This window comes from Ovis canadensis, chromosome 1 (genome assembly GCF_042477335.2).
Source record: "Ovis canadensis isolate MfBH-ARS-UI-01 breed Bighorn chromosome 1, ARS-UI_OviCan_v2, whole genome shotgun sequence".
In the NCBI taxonomy this organism is placed as follows: Eukaryota; Metazoa; Chordata; class Mammalia; order Artiodactyla; family Bovidae; genus Ovis; species Ovis canadensis.
The window spans coordinates 106,678,581-106,698,148 of record NC_091245.1 but is presented as its reverse complement, the minus strand read 5'-3'; the positions used below and the strand labels follow the sequence as shown (position 1 = coordinate 106,698,148).

Genomic DNA, 19,568 nt, shown 5'->3' with positions numbered 1-19,568 from the left:
AAGTTTACTGAAAATAATTGAATTGTGTAAGTAAAACTTCTTTGGTGGCTCAGATGGTAAAGAATCTGCCTGCAACGCGGGAGACCCAGGGAAGAGCTGACTCATTGGAAAAGACCCTGATGCTGTTAAAGATTGAAGGCAAGAGGAGAAGGGGGCGACAGAGGCTGAGATAGTTGATGGCATCACTGACTCAACGGACATGAGTTTGAGCAAACTCAGGAAGATAGTGAAGGACAGAGAAGCTTGGTACGCTGTAGTTCATGGGGTCTCAAAGAGTCGGACGACTTAGCAACTGAAGAACAAGAATAAGGATGGATTCTGTGATGTGAAAATTGAAGCTTTTTTTATTTTAAAGACTAATGAAGGTTGCCAATAATTAATCGGTGTTGGCTAATTTCTCTTCTAAAAGTTTCAAATGCTTAGAACAGCTTAGATGAGAGAGAGAGAGAGCAAACCAACAGGTCTGTGCATTGTGTAGTTTCAAAAAGCAGGACACAAATGAAACGCCAAGCTTCTAGAGACATCTTTGGAATGGAAGAGTTAGTGTGATTCACATTAGAGTCAGACTGCTGGCGGTTATCTCCATGATTACATCAACTTCACCATTTTGAGCTGTGGATCCTTTTATTTTGCAGATTCTGTTTACAGACAGAATCAAGTCAAATAAATTACTTAAATATATAAATGTTGGTGGTTCACCTGTAAAGTGAGAGAGTTGAATGTACTTTTCTAGTTTTGACCTTCTGTCCTTCTAGGAAAGAGAAAAGAACATCGTTCTAGGAGTTATTCATCCATTCAAAATACATGTATTGAATTTATTGGCCGTCGACTATGCTCCAAGCACCTTCCTGGACACCGTATTAATGCATTAGAAGCTAGAGTCAGGATACCTGATTCCATCTGATAGCTGTGTATGTTTGTAAAAATCATCTACCCAGCTGAGCCTAAAATGTGTCCTGTATAAACTGGAAGGTATAATAGCCATTGTCCTATAGAATTTATTGTAAAGATTTAAAAAAATCACCTTTGATAACGTAAGTGAAAGCATTTTGTAAGGAGAGTGTTATACAGATATGAATACTTACTACGGATTGAATTCAAGACTACCTTCTTTTTATTCAGGAAACTGCACTATTTGTAACCCAGGATTTCTCTTTCTTAAATTTTATGAATTCTCCATTTCCTTGGTTGCATATTCCAGGTGTTTTGCAGCGAGGACTGTCAACTTAAACCACTGAACCTTAAACTCCCAGTGTTGTTTAAAGGCAAGGTAGTGCCTTTAAATATTTTTGCCAGCAACGGAAGTGCTCGCGCTTTGGCTTCATTGTGCCCTAAAATAGAATGGCGCCTGGGCTGGGAGCGTGCTCCTTGACACCCCGGCGCGGCGCGCCGCGACCCGGGGATGCGTTAGTAAGTCGCTGCCGTTGTCTGACTTCCGGTGATAAGGAAGCTGAGTTTCCGCGGGAGCGGGCCGGCTGGTGAGGGTACGGGTTGTGTCCTGTAGGGCGGGAAGAGGCAGTTTGGAGCGGACGTCCGGGCGAAGGATGTTCAGGCTGAGGCGGTCGGGTCCGAGGGCTGGTGCGGGGTGAGTGACGGAGGTAGGGGAGTGAAGACGTCTAGCTGGGAGTGGGGACTGAGTCAGCGCTAGGCGCTGAGGTGAAAAGCGCAGTTTGTACCCCTTTGTGAAATGTTTCCCAAGGAGGAGTTCGCGCTAGGGCCGCCTCCTTATTTGCATTCATTCACCCTGTTGGTTTGACTGCAGTTCCCAAAGAGGGGGCCTCTTTAGAACCTCTTTTGTGTTTGAAGTGCCTGAGAAGATCCCTGCAGGCTACTGAGTGAATAGTAGCTGCCTTTCTTTTCATCCCCCGCCCCCGCAACCGCCGCCTTTTTGGACCTCAATGGATTTATCTGAAATATGACTTGCCTAAACTAATGCCACGATCCTTAATTCTCCCTTACCATTCCCTTATCAGAGGAATCTTGTTAATTTAACTGTGATGATCAAGATAGGGACAGAAGTTCATTTGGTCTGGGCTGGGAAGTCTCTCCCAGTGTCCTGAATTAAAGCAGTTTAAAACTAACCTTGTAGTTCAAACTCTTAGAAAGCACTTTTATGTTGCCGTCCTCTAATCCAGGTTTTCATCCAGCGCCTTGGTAGATGGGCATTCAGGCCTTACTTGAACATTGTTAGTGATGAAGAACTCACTAACACAAGGCAGCATGTTCTATTCTTGGACCTATCTTTTTTTTTTTTTTTTTTTTTGCACATCAAAAATTTTTTATTACTGTTTAACGCACTAATAATGGTCTGGCCAAGCCAGCCAATGTTATCTTCACATTCCTTCCCAAGTTAATTTGTTTCAAATTCTTGATATTGAGTTTCAACTTCAGGTTTAAGAAACAGGCAATACCTGAGACTTAACTAGTACTTCATGGTGTCAGATCCAAGTGGAACTAGTGTAGTGTATTCAAATCATTTCAAATCCAAGCTACATATAGATTCCTCATAAGTTAACTGTATTAAGGTAGAAAAGAGATGCAAGTAAAAAAGACAAACTTACAACATACATTATCAAAATATTGGTACAATCTTTCCCAAGCTGCTTCATAATGATCCTAAAAATTACCAGCAAGAAAACAGTACAAGAAAAAGGTTTATGACTCATCCGAATCCATGGCATAATTACTGTATGTTGTGTTGTAATAATTCTCATAAGTATCATCAAAAGGATTTCTCTTAAACTGGCAATAACTACAGGTACACTGGAATCTTCGCACTCTTGATCGAATCTCAGTGTCCTCCTGCTGCTGTAGTTCTCTTTGAGAGTCAGAACGAGGAACTCCTTTGGCATAGCGAAGTCTGAGAGATTCAATCAACTTTTGCATCCTGTATCTCCGCTCACTCAACAGCGTTCTTACTCCTCTCCGCCTTTTGGGTGTTTTCTCACTAGGTAACTGCCCAGTCAGTTGAGATGGGTATTCTGGTAGATACGGCAACTTGATACTTGGGTTGAGAGTCAAGTTACTGAGGTTTGTTGCTAACATTTCAGAGAGTTGAGTGGAAACCTGCATTGCCTGGGAAGCGTCACTGATGGATGTTTTCAGAGAGTCTAGGGTCCAGGTTGGGTTATCTTCTGATGAATCCATCGGAAGTCTAGTCACAGCTCGAAGCGCCTCCTAGATCTCTGGGTGCCAGTGGAAGGCGATGCTGTAGGCTCAAACTGCTCCAGAGAAGCCTAGAAGAACTATAGAGCTAAGAAAGAGAGGGAAAAAACCCAGGCTGACACGCGGTGGTGAGAGTGGACCTATCTTATTGAGAGTAAAGTTTTTGGGGGTAGAAAGATGCAGTTAGTTTTCATATAATGCTCTTGGTCCAACCTGCATAGAGTATGCACAAAACAGTTCACACACTCATTCATTCATTCATTCAGGGAACACTTAATGATTGTCTCCAGTAGGGCAGATATTTCTGAGTACTGCTGCTAAGTCGGTTCAGTCGTGTCGGACTCTGTGCGACCCCATAGATGGCAGCCCAACAGGCTCCCTTGTCCCTGGAATTCTAGAGGTACTCATTGAAAGAATCTTTTCCTTCAAAAAGCACATAGTTTGTGAGAAAGCACATAGCTGGTGGGAAAGAGCCAAGAAGCAATCATAAAAGTGGTATGTACAAAAAAAGAGGTTTGCAAATAGATGCTATAAGAACATATGAGAAGATAACTTCCACTTTAGGTGGTTGTTGCCATTAAAGTGTGATATTTGGAATTGAAGTCAACTGTTCAGAAATATCATGGTATACACAAAAGTTAGGAATCTCTCTTGTTTTCAATACAAAATTTTTGTTAATATAGTCTAACCTTTTTAAACAACCACACTTTGCTTTTGGATTCTTTCTGTTAAGGGAAATACCTGTTTATAAAAGCAACAATGGGAAACATTTATTGATCTAATAAATTACTATTTAATGATGGAAGTGCGATTTTTGTTTCATTTTATAGCTGAAGAAATGAAATTCAGGTAAAGTAACTTATGCAAGGTCACAAAGCTTACTTGGGAAACAAATCCAGATGGTCTGACTCCACAGTTTGCTCTCAACATCACGCTATCCTACCTCCCTGATGGTAATAGTAATAATTAACACTTACTAATCATTTACTATTTAATTCTTATAACAACTCTATAAGGTTAGAAAAATTATTATCTTTTATAGTTGAGGAAACCAAAATTTGGGTAGGTGAAGTAACTCAGGCAAGATAACACAGTAATCAGTTATAGAGTTAGGATCTGAACTCAGGCATTCGGTCTCTTACTTCCCACCGAATGGGAGATTGCATTTGGTGTAAAGTACAGTGTTCGTGTTTGAACTTGAATAAGTAAAAGTATATCTGCAGCTGCTGCTAAGTCGCTTCAGTTGTGTCCGACTCTGTGCGCGCCCATAAACAGCAGCCCACCAGGCTCCACCGTCCCTGGGATTCTCCAGGCAAGAACACTGGAGTGGGTTGCCATTTCCTTCTCCAATGCATGAAAGTGCAAAGTGAAAGTGAAGTCGCTCAGTCGTATCTGACTCTTTGTGACCCCATGGACTGCAGCCTACCAGGCTCCTCCGTCCATGGGATTTTCCAGGCAAGAGTACTGAAGTGGGTTGCCATTGCCTTCTCCAAAAAGTATATCTGAGGAAATTTATTACCATTAATTAATAGGAAAGTGATAAGAACTTGCCTTTATCCTTTCAGGATGGAACAAAAGTGGGACTTGGAAAATGTTGCCCTGTAAGAAGAGAAGAACTACATTGACAGAGTCCCCACAACATCAGGGCAACCAGGAGGAAGATGACTTAGACCTGCAGTCAGCTGTTAAACCAGAATCTGACCAAGTTAAAGACCTGGGGTCAGTGTCCCTGTCCTGGAGTCCAAGTCATGGCAGAGCAGCTGACCTTGAAGTACAGGATGCAGGCATTCAGCTTGGTATGGAGGACCCATCTTTGAGCTCTAGGATGCTCACTGAGGACACAAATGTGGCAGTTCTGGAAGCTGTGGATGTGGCCATCTCTCAGGGACTCACCCTTCCTTCCTTGGAGTCTTCCCAGCCTGTGAATACACACCTTGGTAAAGGAAAACTCCAGGCCAATAGCTCAAGGAGAGGGAAGAAAATTACACTCAGACCTGGGTCAGCTACTCAAGGAGACCGAGGCGATCATCCTATCGCTAAGGAGCCTTTTTCAGAAGAGCCTAGTGAAGAGGTCAAGGAAGAAGGAGGTGAGACATGGAAGATCTTTGGCTTCCATTTACCTTGTTAGTACCAGCTTGTCATCGCCTTTGCGCTTGTCATTGCACTCTCTGCAGTGCCTTTACAAAACAGCATTTCTGAAAGGGGAGCCTGGTTGGGTTTGGAATTGGAGCGTTGGTCTTTGTAAGGGTCAGCGCTGAACATTATGAAAGGGTAGAAACTTTCTTCTCCCCTCCCATTTCCTTGATCATCTTCCATATTCTTTTCTTTCCCTTTTTGTTTTAAGGTTTATGTATTTGTTCTGTTGTGGTGTATCTTTGTTGCTGCACGCGGGCTTTCTCTAGTTGCAGAGAGTGGGGGCTATTCTCGTCGTCCTGTGCAAGCTTCTCACTGCAGTGGCTTCTCTCACGGTGGAGCGCGGGCTCTGGGGGTACTGCCTCAGTAGTTGTAGCACACAGGCTTAGTTGCCACGCGGCTTGAGGGATCTTCCTAGAGAACGGATCAGGAACCGGTGTCCCTTACATTGCAAAGTGGATTCTTAACCACTGGACCACCAAGGAAGCCCTCTTTCCTTCCATTTTATCTTTTCATCATTTCTGTAGGGATGAACTGTGTATGGCCTATTAATATTTGGTGGCTGTTTATGAAGTGGGCCTTGAGGAGGGGCAGCAGCTATAAGGGAGAGACTACTGCCTATGGCATTTGGCAAGGGTCTCCAGAGATGCCATAACCCTTAGGACCTGAAGGATGAATTGTGATTTGATGGAATGGTGGCATGGAGTATCTTAGCTGAAGAACTGTCTGAGCAGAGGCAGGAGAGGTAGTGAAAGATGATGTCAGAGTGTTAGATTGTGTTTAGATTGTGATGGGCTTTGTTTTTTATGCTTAAATGTTTGAACTTTTCCTGAAGGTTATAGCTCACTAATAAATAAAAAGCAGAAGGCATACTTCTGACCTCAGAACACTTATAATCTAGTTGGGAAGAGAAGACACAAGCACCTAATTCATTTGGTGCAGTTTAGGACAATATGTGATTGAAGGGACGTGAGGTACAAGTAATTAAGATTTTTGAAACTGGATCTTGGTGTATTGATAGAATTCAATGGTTTAGGGTAAAGGAGTGGAAATAGAATAGCATTTTCTACAAACATGTAAAAGTGCTGTGTTTGTATGGGCGGGTAACAGGGTTTCAAATAGAAAGGATAAATTCAGATTACTATACAGAGTCATACTGTTATGCCTTTGAGACCTTGTAAAGTATTGAGAAGAAAGGGTGTGTCTTAGAGACATTAGAAAGAAAGAACTAATATTACTCAGAGGCTGATAACATTTAATTTATCTGGGTTGGGGGATGGTGAAGCATGCCTTTGTGGAGAGGTATTTGAGGGGTTAAAATGAGTTCAATTTTAGATATGGGGAGTGTGAGGTTACATTGGGGCCATCAAGGAAAAATAGAAAACTGAGATTGAAGTTTGTTAAGATGTAGAATGAAAAAAGTTTTGATTGTGGTTCTTCTCATGGAAAGGAACATGGTAGAAAATGATAGAGAAGGGAAAACTTGAGAAGTATCAATAATAGTGAAAGTCAAGGAGGCAGGAGAGTTTTAAGTGCAGGTACTTTATTTAAAACTTAGCGACCAAGGAGATATATTGATACCTGAGAAAAATATTACATTTAAAGGTTGATCTTTGAGAGTAGATTTAGGAGAGATTTTGAGAAAAGGAAATCAAATGATGAAATTAAAAAGGGAAGGATGAAAGTCCCAGTGATAATTTGTACAGTGGAGTGGAAAGGGAAATAGCTAGTCTTGCAACCACGTGACTTAAATTTTCTCCTTGGCTGTGGTATGTTTGTGACATGAAGACCAGAAGGAATGGAAGAAAATGCAGAATTAAAGTGCTAGAGACGGAATGTGAAATTAAGTAGGGGCTCAAGGGGGTTTAATTGTCAGTTAATGTCCAAGAATAGATAAATAAAATAAAAAATATCAAATGCAGATAAAAGAAACATTTTTGTTACAGTATTATCAGTAGTACTACTGCCCCTCATTAATCTGGATAATTGAAAGTTGATTCTCCCACCTTGTAATACTTCTGTTAGCTGTATGTGCCAGTAATGCCACCATCTCAGTGGCTCTGTGGTGAAAAGAGTCTGCCTGTCAGTGCAGGAGATGCGGATTTGGACCCTGGGTCAGAGAGATCTCCTGGAGAAGGAAATGGCAACCCACTCCAGTATTTCACCTGGGAAATTCCATGGACAGAGGAGTCTGGTAGGCTACAATCCATGGGGTTGCAAAAGAGTTGGACATTGGCTTAGTGACTAAGCAAATAATACCAGTAAAAGAAGTACATTTTGACTCCCTTTTACCACCACCTGCCCCCGCCAAGTAACTTTTTTTGACCAAATAGAAATGTCACGTAAAAAGCAGAAAGGAAGAAAGAAGAAAGATTGAAAATTCATATATGTGCATTTTGGAAAATATTGAAAAGTTGAAAGAAAAAAAAAATCACTCATAATCTTACTACTCAGAGTGAAAGTGAAAGTTGCTCAGTCGTCTCTGACTCTCTGCAACCCCATGGATAGTCTATGGAATTCTCCAGGCTAGAAATACTGGAGTGGGTAGCTGTTCCCTTCTCCAGGGGATCTTCCCAACCCTGGGATCAAACCTAGGTCTTCCGCATTGCAGGCAGATTCTTTCCCAGTTGAGCCATCAGAGAAGCCCAAGAATACTGGTGTGGGTAGCCTATCCCTTCTCCAGAGGATCTTCCCGACCCAGGAATTGAACTGGTGTCTCCTGCATTAGCAGGCAAATTCTTTACCAGCTGAGCTACCAAGGAAGCCCCAGAGTAATTGTTGTTATAATTTAGTGCCTATTCTTTTTGTTGTTTTGCTTTCGTTTAACATTTTGGTTTTTTGATTATGAATATGTGTGGAAAAAAGCAGAAAAACATTAGGCTATTTTGAAGTATCAGCATTGTGTTACAATCGATATACACTGTTAAATTATGTTTCTAGGCTACAGGTGTTAGTGATTAAACCTTTCTCTGGATTGGTATTTATTCTCGCAGAATTTTAATTGTTCTTTTAAAATTAATTTACATAACCTAATTTCTCCTTGAGTCATTTTTTCTCCTTTCTTTACCTTTTAAAAATGATTAACTTAGGTAGATTTCAGCTTACAATTAGTTGGTTTTTACAATTTTCAGCTAATTATTTTCATGTTACCAATTTGAAGCTGTTAGGCTGGCAGCAAGCAAATTACTTCTTCCTTATCTCTTGTAATATTCTTTATTTTAAGGTCTAGTTTATCTTATATGAGAATTGCTATGGAATGTGTTTTTCCATCCTCTCAGTCTTTATGGGTCTCTAGGTCTGAAGAGTGTCTCTGATAGACAGCATGTATATGGGTCTTGTTCCTGTATCCATTCAGGAGTCTGTGTCTTTTGGTTGGAACGTTTTATCCATTTACATTTAAAGTAATTATTGATATATATGTTCCTATTGACATTTTCTTAATTGTTTTGGATTTGTTTTTGTAGGTATTTTCTTTCTCTTGTGTTTCCTGTCTATAGTAGCCCCTTTAACATTTGTTGTAAAGCTGGGTTGGTGGTGCTACATTCTCTTTTAACTTTTACTTGTCTGCAAAGGTTTTGATTTCTCCATCAATATTGAATGAGATCCTTGCCAGGTAGGGTAATCTTAGTTGTAGGTCTTTCACATTCTGTACTTCAAATATAGCCTTCCTTTCCCTTCTGGCCTGCAGAGTTTCTCCTGAAAGATTGGCTGTTAATCTTATGGGGTTTCCCTGGTATGTTGTTGTTCAGTTGCTAAGTCGTGTTTGACTCTTTGTGACCCCACAGACTGCAGCATGTCAGGCTTCCCTGACCTTCACTATCTCCTGGAGTTACTCAAACTCATGTCCATTGAGTCAGTGATGCCATCCAACCATTTCATCCTCCTTTTCCTCCAGACCCAGCATCAGGGTCTTTTCCAATGTGGCCAAAGCAATGTAGCTTCAGCTTCAGCATCAGTTCTTTCAGTGAATATTCAGGATTGATTTCCCTCAGGATTGACTAGTTTGATCTCCTTGCTGTCCAAGAGTCTCTCAAGAGTCTTCTCCAGCACCACCATTCGAAACCATCAATTCTTTGATCTCAGCTTCCTTCATGGTCCAACTCTCACATCCATACATGACTGCTGGAAAACCCACAGCTTTAACTTTACAGACCTTTGTTGGCAAAGTAATGTCTCTGTTTTTTAATATGCTTTCTAGGTTTGTCATCGCTCTTCTTCCAAGGAGCATCTTTTAATTTCATGGCTGCAGTCACCATCTGCAGTGATTTTGGAGCCCATGAAAATAAAATCTGTCACTATTTCCACATTTTCCCCATCTATTTGCCATGAAGTGATGGGACTGGATGCCACGATCTTTGTTTTTTGAATGTTGAGTTTTAAGCCAGGCTTTTTCACTCTCTTCTTTCACCCTTACCAAGAGGCTGTTTAGTTCCTCTGCTTTCTGCCACTAGAGTGGCATTATCTGTGTGTCTGAGGTTGTTGATCTTTCTCCTGGCAGTCTTGATTTCAGTTTGTGAGCTATCCAGCCAAGCATTTCGCATGATATACTCTGCCTATGAGTTAAATAAGCCGGGTGACAATATATAGCCTTGATGAACTCCTTCTCCAGTTTAGTTATTGCTTTTCACTTGCTGCTTTTAATATTTTTTCTTTGTTTTTATTTTTTGTTAGTTTGATTAGTATGTGTCTTGGCGCCTTTCTCCTTGGGTTTACCGTGAATGAGATTCTCTGTGCTTCTTGGATTTGATTATTTCTTTTGCCATGTTAGGGAAGTTTTCAACTATAATCTCTTCAAAAAATTTCTCAGACCCTTTTTCTCCTCTTCTGAGACCCCTATAATTCAAATGTGTTTAGTATTGTTCCAGAGGTCTTTGAGACTATCCTCAATTTTTTTCATTCTTTTTCTTTTATTCTGCTTTTCAGCAGTTATTTCTGCCATTCTATCTTCTAGCTCACTTATCTGTTTTCTACCTTAATTATTTGAGTATTGATTTTTTTCTAGAGTATTTTTAATTTCAGTAATTGTATTGTCTATCCCTGTTTATTTTTTATTTCTTCTAGGTCCTTGTTAAATGTGTTCATTGATTCTGTCATTTTTTCCATTCTGTTTTCGAGATTTTGGATCATCTTTACTATCATCTCTCTGAATTCTTTTTCAGGTAGTTTGGCTATTTCCTCTTCATTTATTTGGTCTTGTGATTTTTTACTTTGTTCCTTCATTTGCACAATATTTCTCTATCTTTTCATTTTTCAGTAAGTTACTGTATGTGAGGTCTCCTTTTCCCAGGGTCTAGTGTTGTGTTCCTTCTTCCTTTTAGTTTCTGCCCTCAATGGATGAGATTGGTCCAGTGGGTTGTGTAGGCTTCATGTTGAGAGGGACTTGTTCGAAGGAAGGAAGGAACTTAGGTTAGCAAGGAGAATAGGTGAGATGAATCAGCTATGGGAGATGATTTGTACACTGGCACTGAGGGATAAAAAGAAAGACTAGTTGTGTAAAAACTGCAGAATAGGGAGTTCCCTGGGGTTCCACTGGTTAGAAATCTTTGCTTTCACTGCTGTGGGCCTGGGTTCAATTCCTGGTCAGGGAACTAAGATATTGCAAGCTTCGTGGCATGGTCAAAAAATAAATAAAAAATAGAATCTTCAGAATAAGTGTGTTGTATTGGAATAGATTCTTATGGTGCTGAACATCTTAAATATTCTTTAGAGGTATGAGTTCATGGTTGGGAAAAAGTGTCTGAAACATTTTCTTTTCCTAGAGGAAGCAAATGATGACAATCCAGAGTATAATTTCCTAGAAGAACTTGATGAACCAGATGCAAAGGATTTCTCACTGACCAGGCAGTAAGAATCACCAGTGAGTCTGTGTTTTTTATGAGTCATGCTCTTGACTTTTCCACATCTGCTTTTTGTTTACTTTGCAGATTTTTGAGGGTGAAGCTTGTAGCCCACTTAGATTAAGACCTTTAAGTTTCCTCTACCATTTATTTCTATAATTCTTTAAATTTACATATATATTCAGGAATCCTTTCAGTTACTCATTTATACATCCCACAGTCACGAATTGAGTCCAGTATTTGGCAGCGATTGTACTGAAATGAGTAAGACATGGCCTCTGCCTGTAGAGTGTCAGCTTAGTAGGGGGATACAGACAGGAACAGCTACAGTACAAAGTGATAAGTGCTGTAATAATAGCTTGTGTATAAGGTACCCTGGCGGCCTAGAAAAGGGTAAATAGTGTCCTATGTATACTATGGCTTAGGGGATGATTCACAAAATGAGATGTTTCATCTTAGTTTAGAAGGAGCAATAAGAAATTTTTGGCGAATGGGGCCAGAGAAGGATATTGCAAATAGAAGAATGTCTGCAGACCATGAAATTATGAAACAACAATACATTTGTTTCAAAAATAGTAAGTCGTTTGATTCAGTTGTCTGAGTGAGTGATGATAGAAAAGTTAAGCAGTGTTCAGGTCTTGGAGAACCTTAGATTTGATTTTTGATCTGTCAAAAAGGAGAGCTCATTGAGTTTTAAGCAGGAAATCAGTAGGAACTGACTTGGATTCTAGAAATATCACTTTGATTTAATGCCAGTTTAATTTATTGATTTGGTGGGTAAAGAGAGCAAGATTGGAGGCATGGGGAACAGATAACTTGGCTTGAGTCATGTTTTAAAAAATTATTCTGTTGCTGGTTTGCCGATAATGGATAAGATGTCTCAGGAACTGTTGATTTGTATCCCCTGTCCTGGGAGAGTGAACACCACGTGGCGAGGGTAAACGTCGGCTGGTGACAAGGTTATGGAGAAAGCTTTGTCAGTGTGCCAAAGTGTTCATTATGTACCTAAACCATGCAGGTCTTTGTCCAAAGAGCATTATGTGAGCACAGTCCTGTAGCACTTATGTTTTGTTTTGTTGCTTTAGTTCATCTTTCATGTCATTTTTGAGATTAGAGTGCCTTTTTCTTTATGAAGGTCTTCCGTTTATTTTGGTATGTTATGACAGTTAAGGTTAGAGGAAGCATTGAAAGGCAAGTACCAAGAATCAAACAAAAAGTATAGAAAGAAAAGGCTGGAGGATTCTTGCTATAAAGTAAATTAGAGAAAAGAAAATGTTATTAAGAAAATCATAAGGAAGACAAAATACATTTATAATACTGTATTTGTTGATACTTTAGGTTTGTGTTGTCTGTTTATAGGATAAATCATTTGTCATTGTGTTAGTATTGTCTTATATGATACAGAACAGTGTAGGCATACGTGTCAACTGGACATGAAAAATGAAAAGGTGATGTGATAAAGAAATTCATATTTATTTACTGGTATAAGGATTCATGCATTGATAATGAAGAAACAATGCTCTGATGGCTTGATAGTAGCCTAGTGTAATTGATAGGATTGCTTCATGGTACCCTGGCCTGTAGATGAATGAATTGTTACAGAAATTTTATGGCTTACAATATTATAGTCCTTAAAAAAACTAAGATCATGGCATCAGGTCCCATCACTTCATGGCAAACAGAAGGGGGAAAAGTGGAAGCAGTGATAGATTTTATTTTCTTGGGCTCCAAAATCACTGCGGATGGTGACTATAGCTATGAAATTAAAAGATGTTTGCTCCTTGAAAGGAAAGCTATGACAAACCTGGACAGCATATTGAAAAGCAGAGACATTGCTTTGTCAACAAAGGTTCGTATAGTTAAAGCTATGGTGTTTTCAGTAGTCATGTATGTTTGTGAGAGTTGGACCATAAAGAAGAGTGGGCATTGAAGAATTGATGCTTTCGAACTGTGGTGCTAAAGAAGACTTTGAGAGTCTCTTGGATGGCAAGGAGATCAACCCAGGTAATCTTAAAGGAAATTGACCCTGAATATTCATTGGAACATCTGTTGCTGAAGCTGAAGCTTCAATACTTTGGCCTCTTGATGCAAAGAGCCAACTCTTTGGAAAAGACCCTGATGCTGGGAAAAACTGAAGGCAAAAGAAGAAAGGGACAGCAGAGGATGGCATAGTTAGATAGCATCACCACTCAGTGGACATGAGTTTTAGCAAACTCTGGGAGATAACAGAGGACAGGGAAACCTGGCGTGCTGCAGTCTGTGGTGTTGCAAACAGTCAGACATGACTTAAAGACTGAACAAAAGTAAAGTAACATTTAGTCAATATTCATGTACAGGATTGTAAACATCGTTACATTTTAAAAAATATGAGAGGCTGATACAAGGTTTCTCTGATTACAAGAGAGAGGCATACTGTACGGTAATGTAACTCTTTGAAAGCAAAGTTATAAGTCAGTTAATTTTATATTAAATATCACTTTCTGTAAGCGTATGCTATTCATTTCAGTATAAGTCTTGCACATGATGTTCTAATACTTAGGCAATGATAATGATGATGACACAGAAACATCTCACACAGTTCTTGCCATACAGTTATTAGATTTTCACATAAAGACATGCATATATACACAACAGATAAGTTTATTAACTGTTGGCATGGTGACTATTTACTGTTCATTAAGTAGAAGTGGATCATGAAAAAGGCCTTTATCCTCCTTGTCTTCACGTTGTGTCAGCTGAGGCGGAAGAGGAGAAAGAAGGGAGGTTGGTCTTGCTGTTAGGGGTGGTGAGACAGAAGAGGTGGTGGAGGCAGATGAGGAAGCAGAGGGTGTGACATTGTGGAAATACATTGTAATTTTTGTCTGACTTTTTTGCTTTTTCATTTCTTTAAAAATGTTTCTGTATGGTACCAATCCGTCTCCCACCATGTGCTTTGGTTTCAGAGTCTATATCATGAAGGCGCCATGTGAAAGAAATCAAAAGCAGTCTTGAATAATCAGAACTCTTCTGCCAGATTGTGTTATATCAGTGCTCATTGGCACTGGTCTGGAAGCACTCATCTCCATCAAGTCATCTTCTGTTAATTCCTCTGGTGTGGGGTCTGTTAGCTCTTGAATTTCTCTAAGATCCAAAACTTGAATCTCTTCACCCCCATCTTTTTGAGGCCATATTCACAATCTCTTTCCTGATTTCCTTGATTGGCTCTGTTGTAAATCCTGTGAATTCATGCATGACTTCTGAACACGGTTTTCTCCAGTGGGGATTTATTGTTGCAGGTTTGATGGCTTTCTTGGCTTTTTCCCTAACGGGGATCTTGGCATCTTCAATAGTGTAATCCTTCCTCCAGACTTACATGATGTTCTCTCCATAGGGGCACTTATATATTGGTGAGAATATCCTGTGTAGTGCGCCTTTAAGGTCCTTATGACCCCTGATCTAAAGGCTGAATTGGAGACAGCTTTGGAGGCAAGTAGACCTGTGGCTCAGCTGGTAAAGAATCTGCCCACAATGTGTGGGACCTGGGTTTGATCCCTGGGTTGGGAAGATCCCCTGGAGAAGGGAAAGGCTACCCACTCCCGTATTCTGGCCTGTATAGTCCATGGGGTCGCAAAGAGTTGGCCACAACTGAGTGACTTCACAGACCACTTAGATGCCTTCAGTGTTGAATTCATGGGGTTCTGGGTTGCCAGGGGCACTGTCCGATATGAAAAGAAGCTTAAAAAACAAGGTATTTCCTGACTTCAGGGACAAAGCATTGATGGAACCAATCCAGAGAAAGGGCCTCTTTTTTTTTTTTTTAATATCCAAAGACTGGTAGCTCCTGTTTTATCTTTTCCCTTCAAGGCTCTGGGGTGAGCAGCTTAATAGAGAAGGGCAGTCCTGGTCATAAACCTGACTGCATTTTCACAGAACAGTAGACTTAGTCTCTCCCTTCCTGCCTTAAATCCTGGTGCTTGCTTCTCTTTCTTACTAATTAATGTCTTTTGTGGCTTCCCCCCCCCCCCCTCCAGATTAGGGCATTTTTGTCTGCACTAAAAACCAATCAGGCAGATACTCCTTCTCAATGATTTTCTTAATGCCATCTGGGAACTCGCCTGCTGCCTCTGCATTAGCAGAGGCTGCTTCTCCTGTTATCTTCACAGTTTTTAAGCCAAACCTCTTTCTAAAATTATCAAACCATCCTTTGTTGGCATTAAATTCTCTAGCCTTATGTCCTTCACCTTCCTTTTGCTTTAAATTGTATAATGACTTTGCTGTTTCTCAAATCGTGTCAGATAGGTATGTCTTTCTTATAGCAATCCTCCACCCACATAAAAGTTGCATTCTCAACATGAGATAAAAAAGTATTTTGCAAAAAGCCCTAGGTTTTTGCACCTGCTTGTGTAGCTTCAGCTATGGCTTCATGAATTTCCTTTTCTTTCTTACAAAGGTCCTTAAACTGGCTTCGTTTATCTTGAAATGGTAGGAAATCACAGCTGCAGACTACAGTCTCTGGTACCTATCAGGCAATTCAGTGTTCTCTTGTAATGTCCTGACTGTGCTTCTTAGGAGCACTTCCAGCATCACTAGTGGCACTTCGTGTGGGTCCCATGGTTATTATTCAAGGTCTGTGGCATTGTGCTAAACTTGATGGAGAATACTCAAGAACTGCAAGAGATCACTTTTTACTACAGTATGCAGTCACAGAGTTTGGAAAGCTTCCTGTGGTTACATATGTTTTCTTCCCACTTAAGCATTTTCATGGCCTCTCTGATGTAGCCTTTCAATCTGTTTGGGGAACTGGGGTGACAGGGAGTTCATCAATTCTGCAGATAGCGTGTCCTACTCTCAAACACCTCCTCAGTTAGCGTTTTCCTTATGGAACCTGAATCTATCTTTTATGTTTCTCTTTTGTCCATTGTTGCTAAGAATATAATTTACCCCTAAATGTGCACAGTATGTTTCTTTTCCTACATTTTTTTCTTTACAGCGCTAAACATACCAAGTTTCTTCAGCTCTCTACATTTCAGCCTTTCCACACTTCACCCCTCAAGTTAATCTTCTTCTGGATTCTAGCCTTTGTTTTTAAGAAAATTTCTCCCTTATTACATTTTATTATGAAACTTCAAACATATGGAAAAGTTGAAAGAATTGTACAGTGGACACCCATATTCTCACCACCTACTTTCTATAGTTAACTTTTCATATATTAATTATGCAGCGCTTCACTTATTTCTCTATCCGTCTCCAAATCTTTTTTTTTTTTTAAGCATTTCATAGTGAGTTGTAGATATCTAAACATTTCATCAGGGAGAAGGCAGTGGCACCCCACTCCAGTACTCCTGCCTGGAAAATCCCATGGACGGAGGAGCCTGGTAGGCTGCAGTCCATGGGGTCACTGACTTCATTTTCACTTTCCTGCATTGGAGAAGGAAATGGCAACCCACTCCAGTGTTCTTGCCTGGAGAATCCCAGGGACGGGGGAGCGTGGTGGGCTGCCGTCTGTGGGGTCACGCAGAGTCGGCCACAACTGAAGAGACGCAGCAGCAGCAGCAGACATTTCATCATGCATATCATGAATTAGGGGCTTCCCAGGTGGTGCTTGTGGTAAAGAACCCACCCGCCCATGCAAGAGAGATAGGGTACCACAGGTTCAATCCTTTGGTCGGGAAGATCCCCTGGAGAAGGAAATGGCAGTCCATTCCATTATTCTTGCCTGGAGAATCCCATGGAAAGAGAAACCTGGCGGGCCGCAATCTGTCGGTTCGCAAAGAATCAGACACGACTGAAGCGACTTAGCCCACATGCATCATGAATTAGAACTGAATATTTGTTTACAGTTTTCTTTTTTAGGTATGTTTATATACATTATTATATAAATTACTGACTTCCCTGGTGGCTCAGACGGTAAAGCGTCTGTCTACAGTGCGGGAGACCTGGGTTTGATCCCTGGGTCAGGAAGATCCCCTGGAGAAGGAAATGGCAATCCACTCCAGTACTATTGCCTGGAAAATCCCATGGACAGAGGAGCCTGGTTGGCTACAGTCCATGGGGTCGCAAAGAGTCGGACACAACTGAGTGACTTCACGTCACTCACATACACATTATTGCATAGAAATCTTAAGTGTACTATTCAGTGAGGTTTGATGAGTGAAAGCCCTAACAAGATAGATGTTTATCACCCCCAAAGTACCTACTGGCCCCTCGAGATCAGTACCCTGACCATTCTCCCAGGTGCAACCATTGTTCTTTTTTTTTTTTTTAAATCACAGATTAGGTGTTTGCCTGTTTTAAAACTTCCTGTAAATGGAATCATGTAGTATGTGTTGTGTTGTGTAAGGCTTCTTTCACTTAGCATGTTTCTGAGATTCATGTGTATTGCTTGTATTATTTAATTTCTTCCTTTTTATTGCTGAGTTGAATTCCAGTGTAGAAATATACCACTTTATTTTTCATCAATCCCTAGTTGTTGATGGACCCCTGATTCTTTCTAATTTCTGGCTGTCTTGAACAAAGATAGCTCTGAACTCTCTTGTTTAAAGGATAATTGCTTTAGGGAACCTTGTTGTTTTCTGTCTGACCTCAACATGAATCAGCCATAGGTGTATATTTGTCCCCTCCCTCTTGAACCTCCCTCCCATCTGCCTCCCCATCCGACCCCTCTAGGTTGATAGAGAGCCCCTGTTTAAGTTCCCTGAGACATACAGCAAATTCCCTTTGGTTATCAATTTTATTCTGGTAATGTAAGTTTCCATTTTACTCTCTCCATACGTCTCACTCTCTCCTTCCCTCTCTCCATGTCTATAAGTCTGTTCTCTATGTCTGTTTCTCCATTGCTCCCTTGCAAATAAATTCATCATTACCATCTTTCTAGATTCTATATATATGCATTAGTATATGATATTTATCTTTCTCTTTCTGACTTACTTCAATCTGTATAATAGGCTCTAGGTTCATCCACCTCATTAGAACTGACTCAAATGTGTTTCTTTTATGGCTGAGTAATATTCCATTGTGTATGTTTTCTCTTGTTAGAGTTGTAAACAAATATTTTATTTCCTTTGGTCAGCTCTTTAGGGGAGGAATCATTGGTCATATAGTAGCTGTATATTCTGAGAAATTGCCAGCCCTTTTCCCAAAGATCTTTTATATTCTTTTTAGAGTTCCAGTTGATTCACATCCTCATAAACGTTTGGATTTTAGCTTTTTAATGCCCTCTTAAGTAGGGCTTTTATAGAAATGATCACAGTCCTCTAGAATTGATCTGAAGGCCAACCAAAAAAATTGAGACCTTTTTCAGATTAATTGGTTTTAAGCTGTGTTACCTTTTTGTGCACTTAAGAAACTGATTTTTGAAAATCCTAAATGTATGACTTGTTCATCCCTATTCCATTTCATCCAATTAATTTGAGAAAACCTAGAATTTCGAATCTGTCATTGGTTGGTTTGGTGATCCCTTCCAGGTTTGTATCATTTACAGATTTGAAAAGTGTGTTTTCTGTCTGTTTTCAGTTGTTAATGGCATTGCTGGTCCAAAGGTAGAGTTCTTTGACACATTACTGGAGACTTCTCTCTTGACTCCATTCAGTAGGATAGGCCAGCAGACTGTGAATTTATCTCATAAAATCATCGAGGACTTCCCTGGTGGTCCAGTGGTCAAGAATCCACTTACCAATACAGGGGACATGGGCTCAGTCCCTGGTGCGGGAAGATTCCACATGCATTGGGGCAACTAAGCTCATGTGCCTCAGCTGCTGAGCCAGTTCCCTCAAGCCTGATGCTCTGCAACAGGGGAAGCCCCTGCAATGAGATGCCCATGCCACCACAAACTAGAGAGTACCCTCTGTTCTCCACAGCTAGAGGAAGTCCGCACACAGCGACAAAGACCGGGGTGACCACAGATAATAAATAAATTAAAAAAAAATGCCTAGCTTATGTTTTTGTTTGTTTTCCCACTAGAATTTAAGCTTCATTCATGAGAGTTTCTGTCATATATCTGAGCATCTAGAACAGGGATTAAAGCATATAGTTGTTGTTCAATAAATGTTTTTAAATGAATGAGTGAATGATGGATATTCATACATTTGAGGATTTTGTCAAAAGCCTTGCTAAAAATAACTTTCTTTGTTTTCCTGGAATTCCCTCTATTGCAAAATGAAATAAGTGTGTGCCAACAACACACTATTTGGCTTTTTTGCAGAAAAGGACATGAATGAACTGATGGAAGAATCATTTGAAACTGTGAGTAGTGATCTTTGAGTGAGAACTTTGGACACTAAAGGTGGATTCTCCAGCAAGCTCTATCCTTTGGTCTCAGGACCTCTCCAGAACTGTGGTCTGACCAAGCCTTCTCCTTGCAGTCCACCCAGGAGAGAATATAGTGACAGGAGAATTTTGGTAACTAATAAACTTTGAATATCCATATCTTAGTAAAGTTTTCCTTATGAGCTTTTA

The 19,568-nt window shown here is 40.3% G+C and overlaps 2 protein-coding genes across 2 annotated transcripts in view; one reads left to right on the top strand and one right to left on the bottom strand.

The window, feature by feature from the left end:
- Positions 1-1,423: 1,423 nt before the first annotated feature.
- Positions 1,424-19,568, top strand: part of YY1AP1 (YY1 associated protein 1) — a 34,099-nt gene continuing 15,954 nt past the window's right edge. The window contains 3 exon segments of the mRNA XM_069543982.1: positions 1,424-1,585; positions 4,731-5,252; positions 19,315-19,355. Of these exon segments, the coding sequence (XP_069400083.1) occupies positions 4,757-5,252; positions 19,315-19,355 (537 nt within the window). The 5' untranslated portion in view covers positions 1,424-1,585; positions 4,731-4,756.
- Positions 2,656-3,959, bottom strand: LOC138415579 (developmental pluripotency-associated protein 3). Its single transcript, XM_069544120.1, has one exon. It carries the CDS (start codon positions 3,145-3,147, stop codon positions 2,656-2,658), a length of 492 nt encoding a protein of 163 aa, XP_069400221.1. The 5' UTR covers positions 3,148-3,959.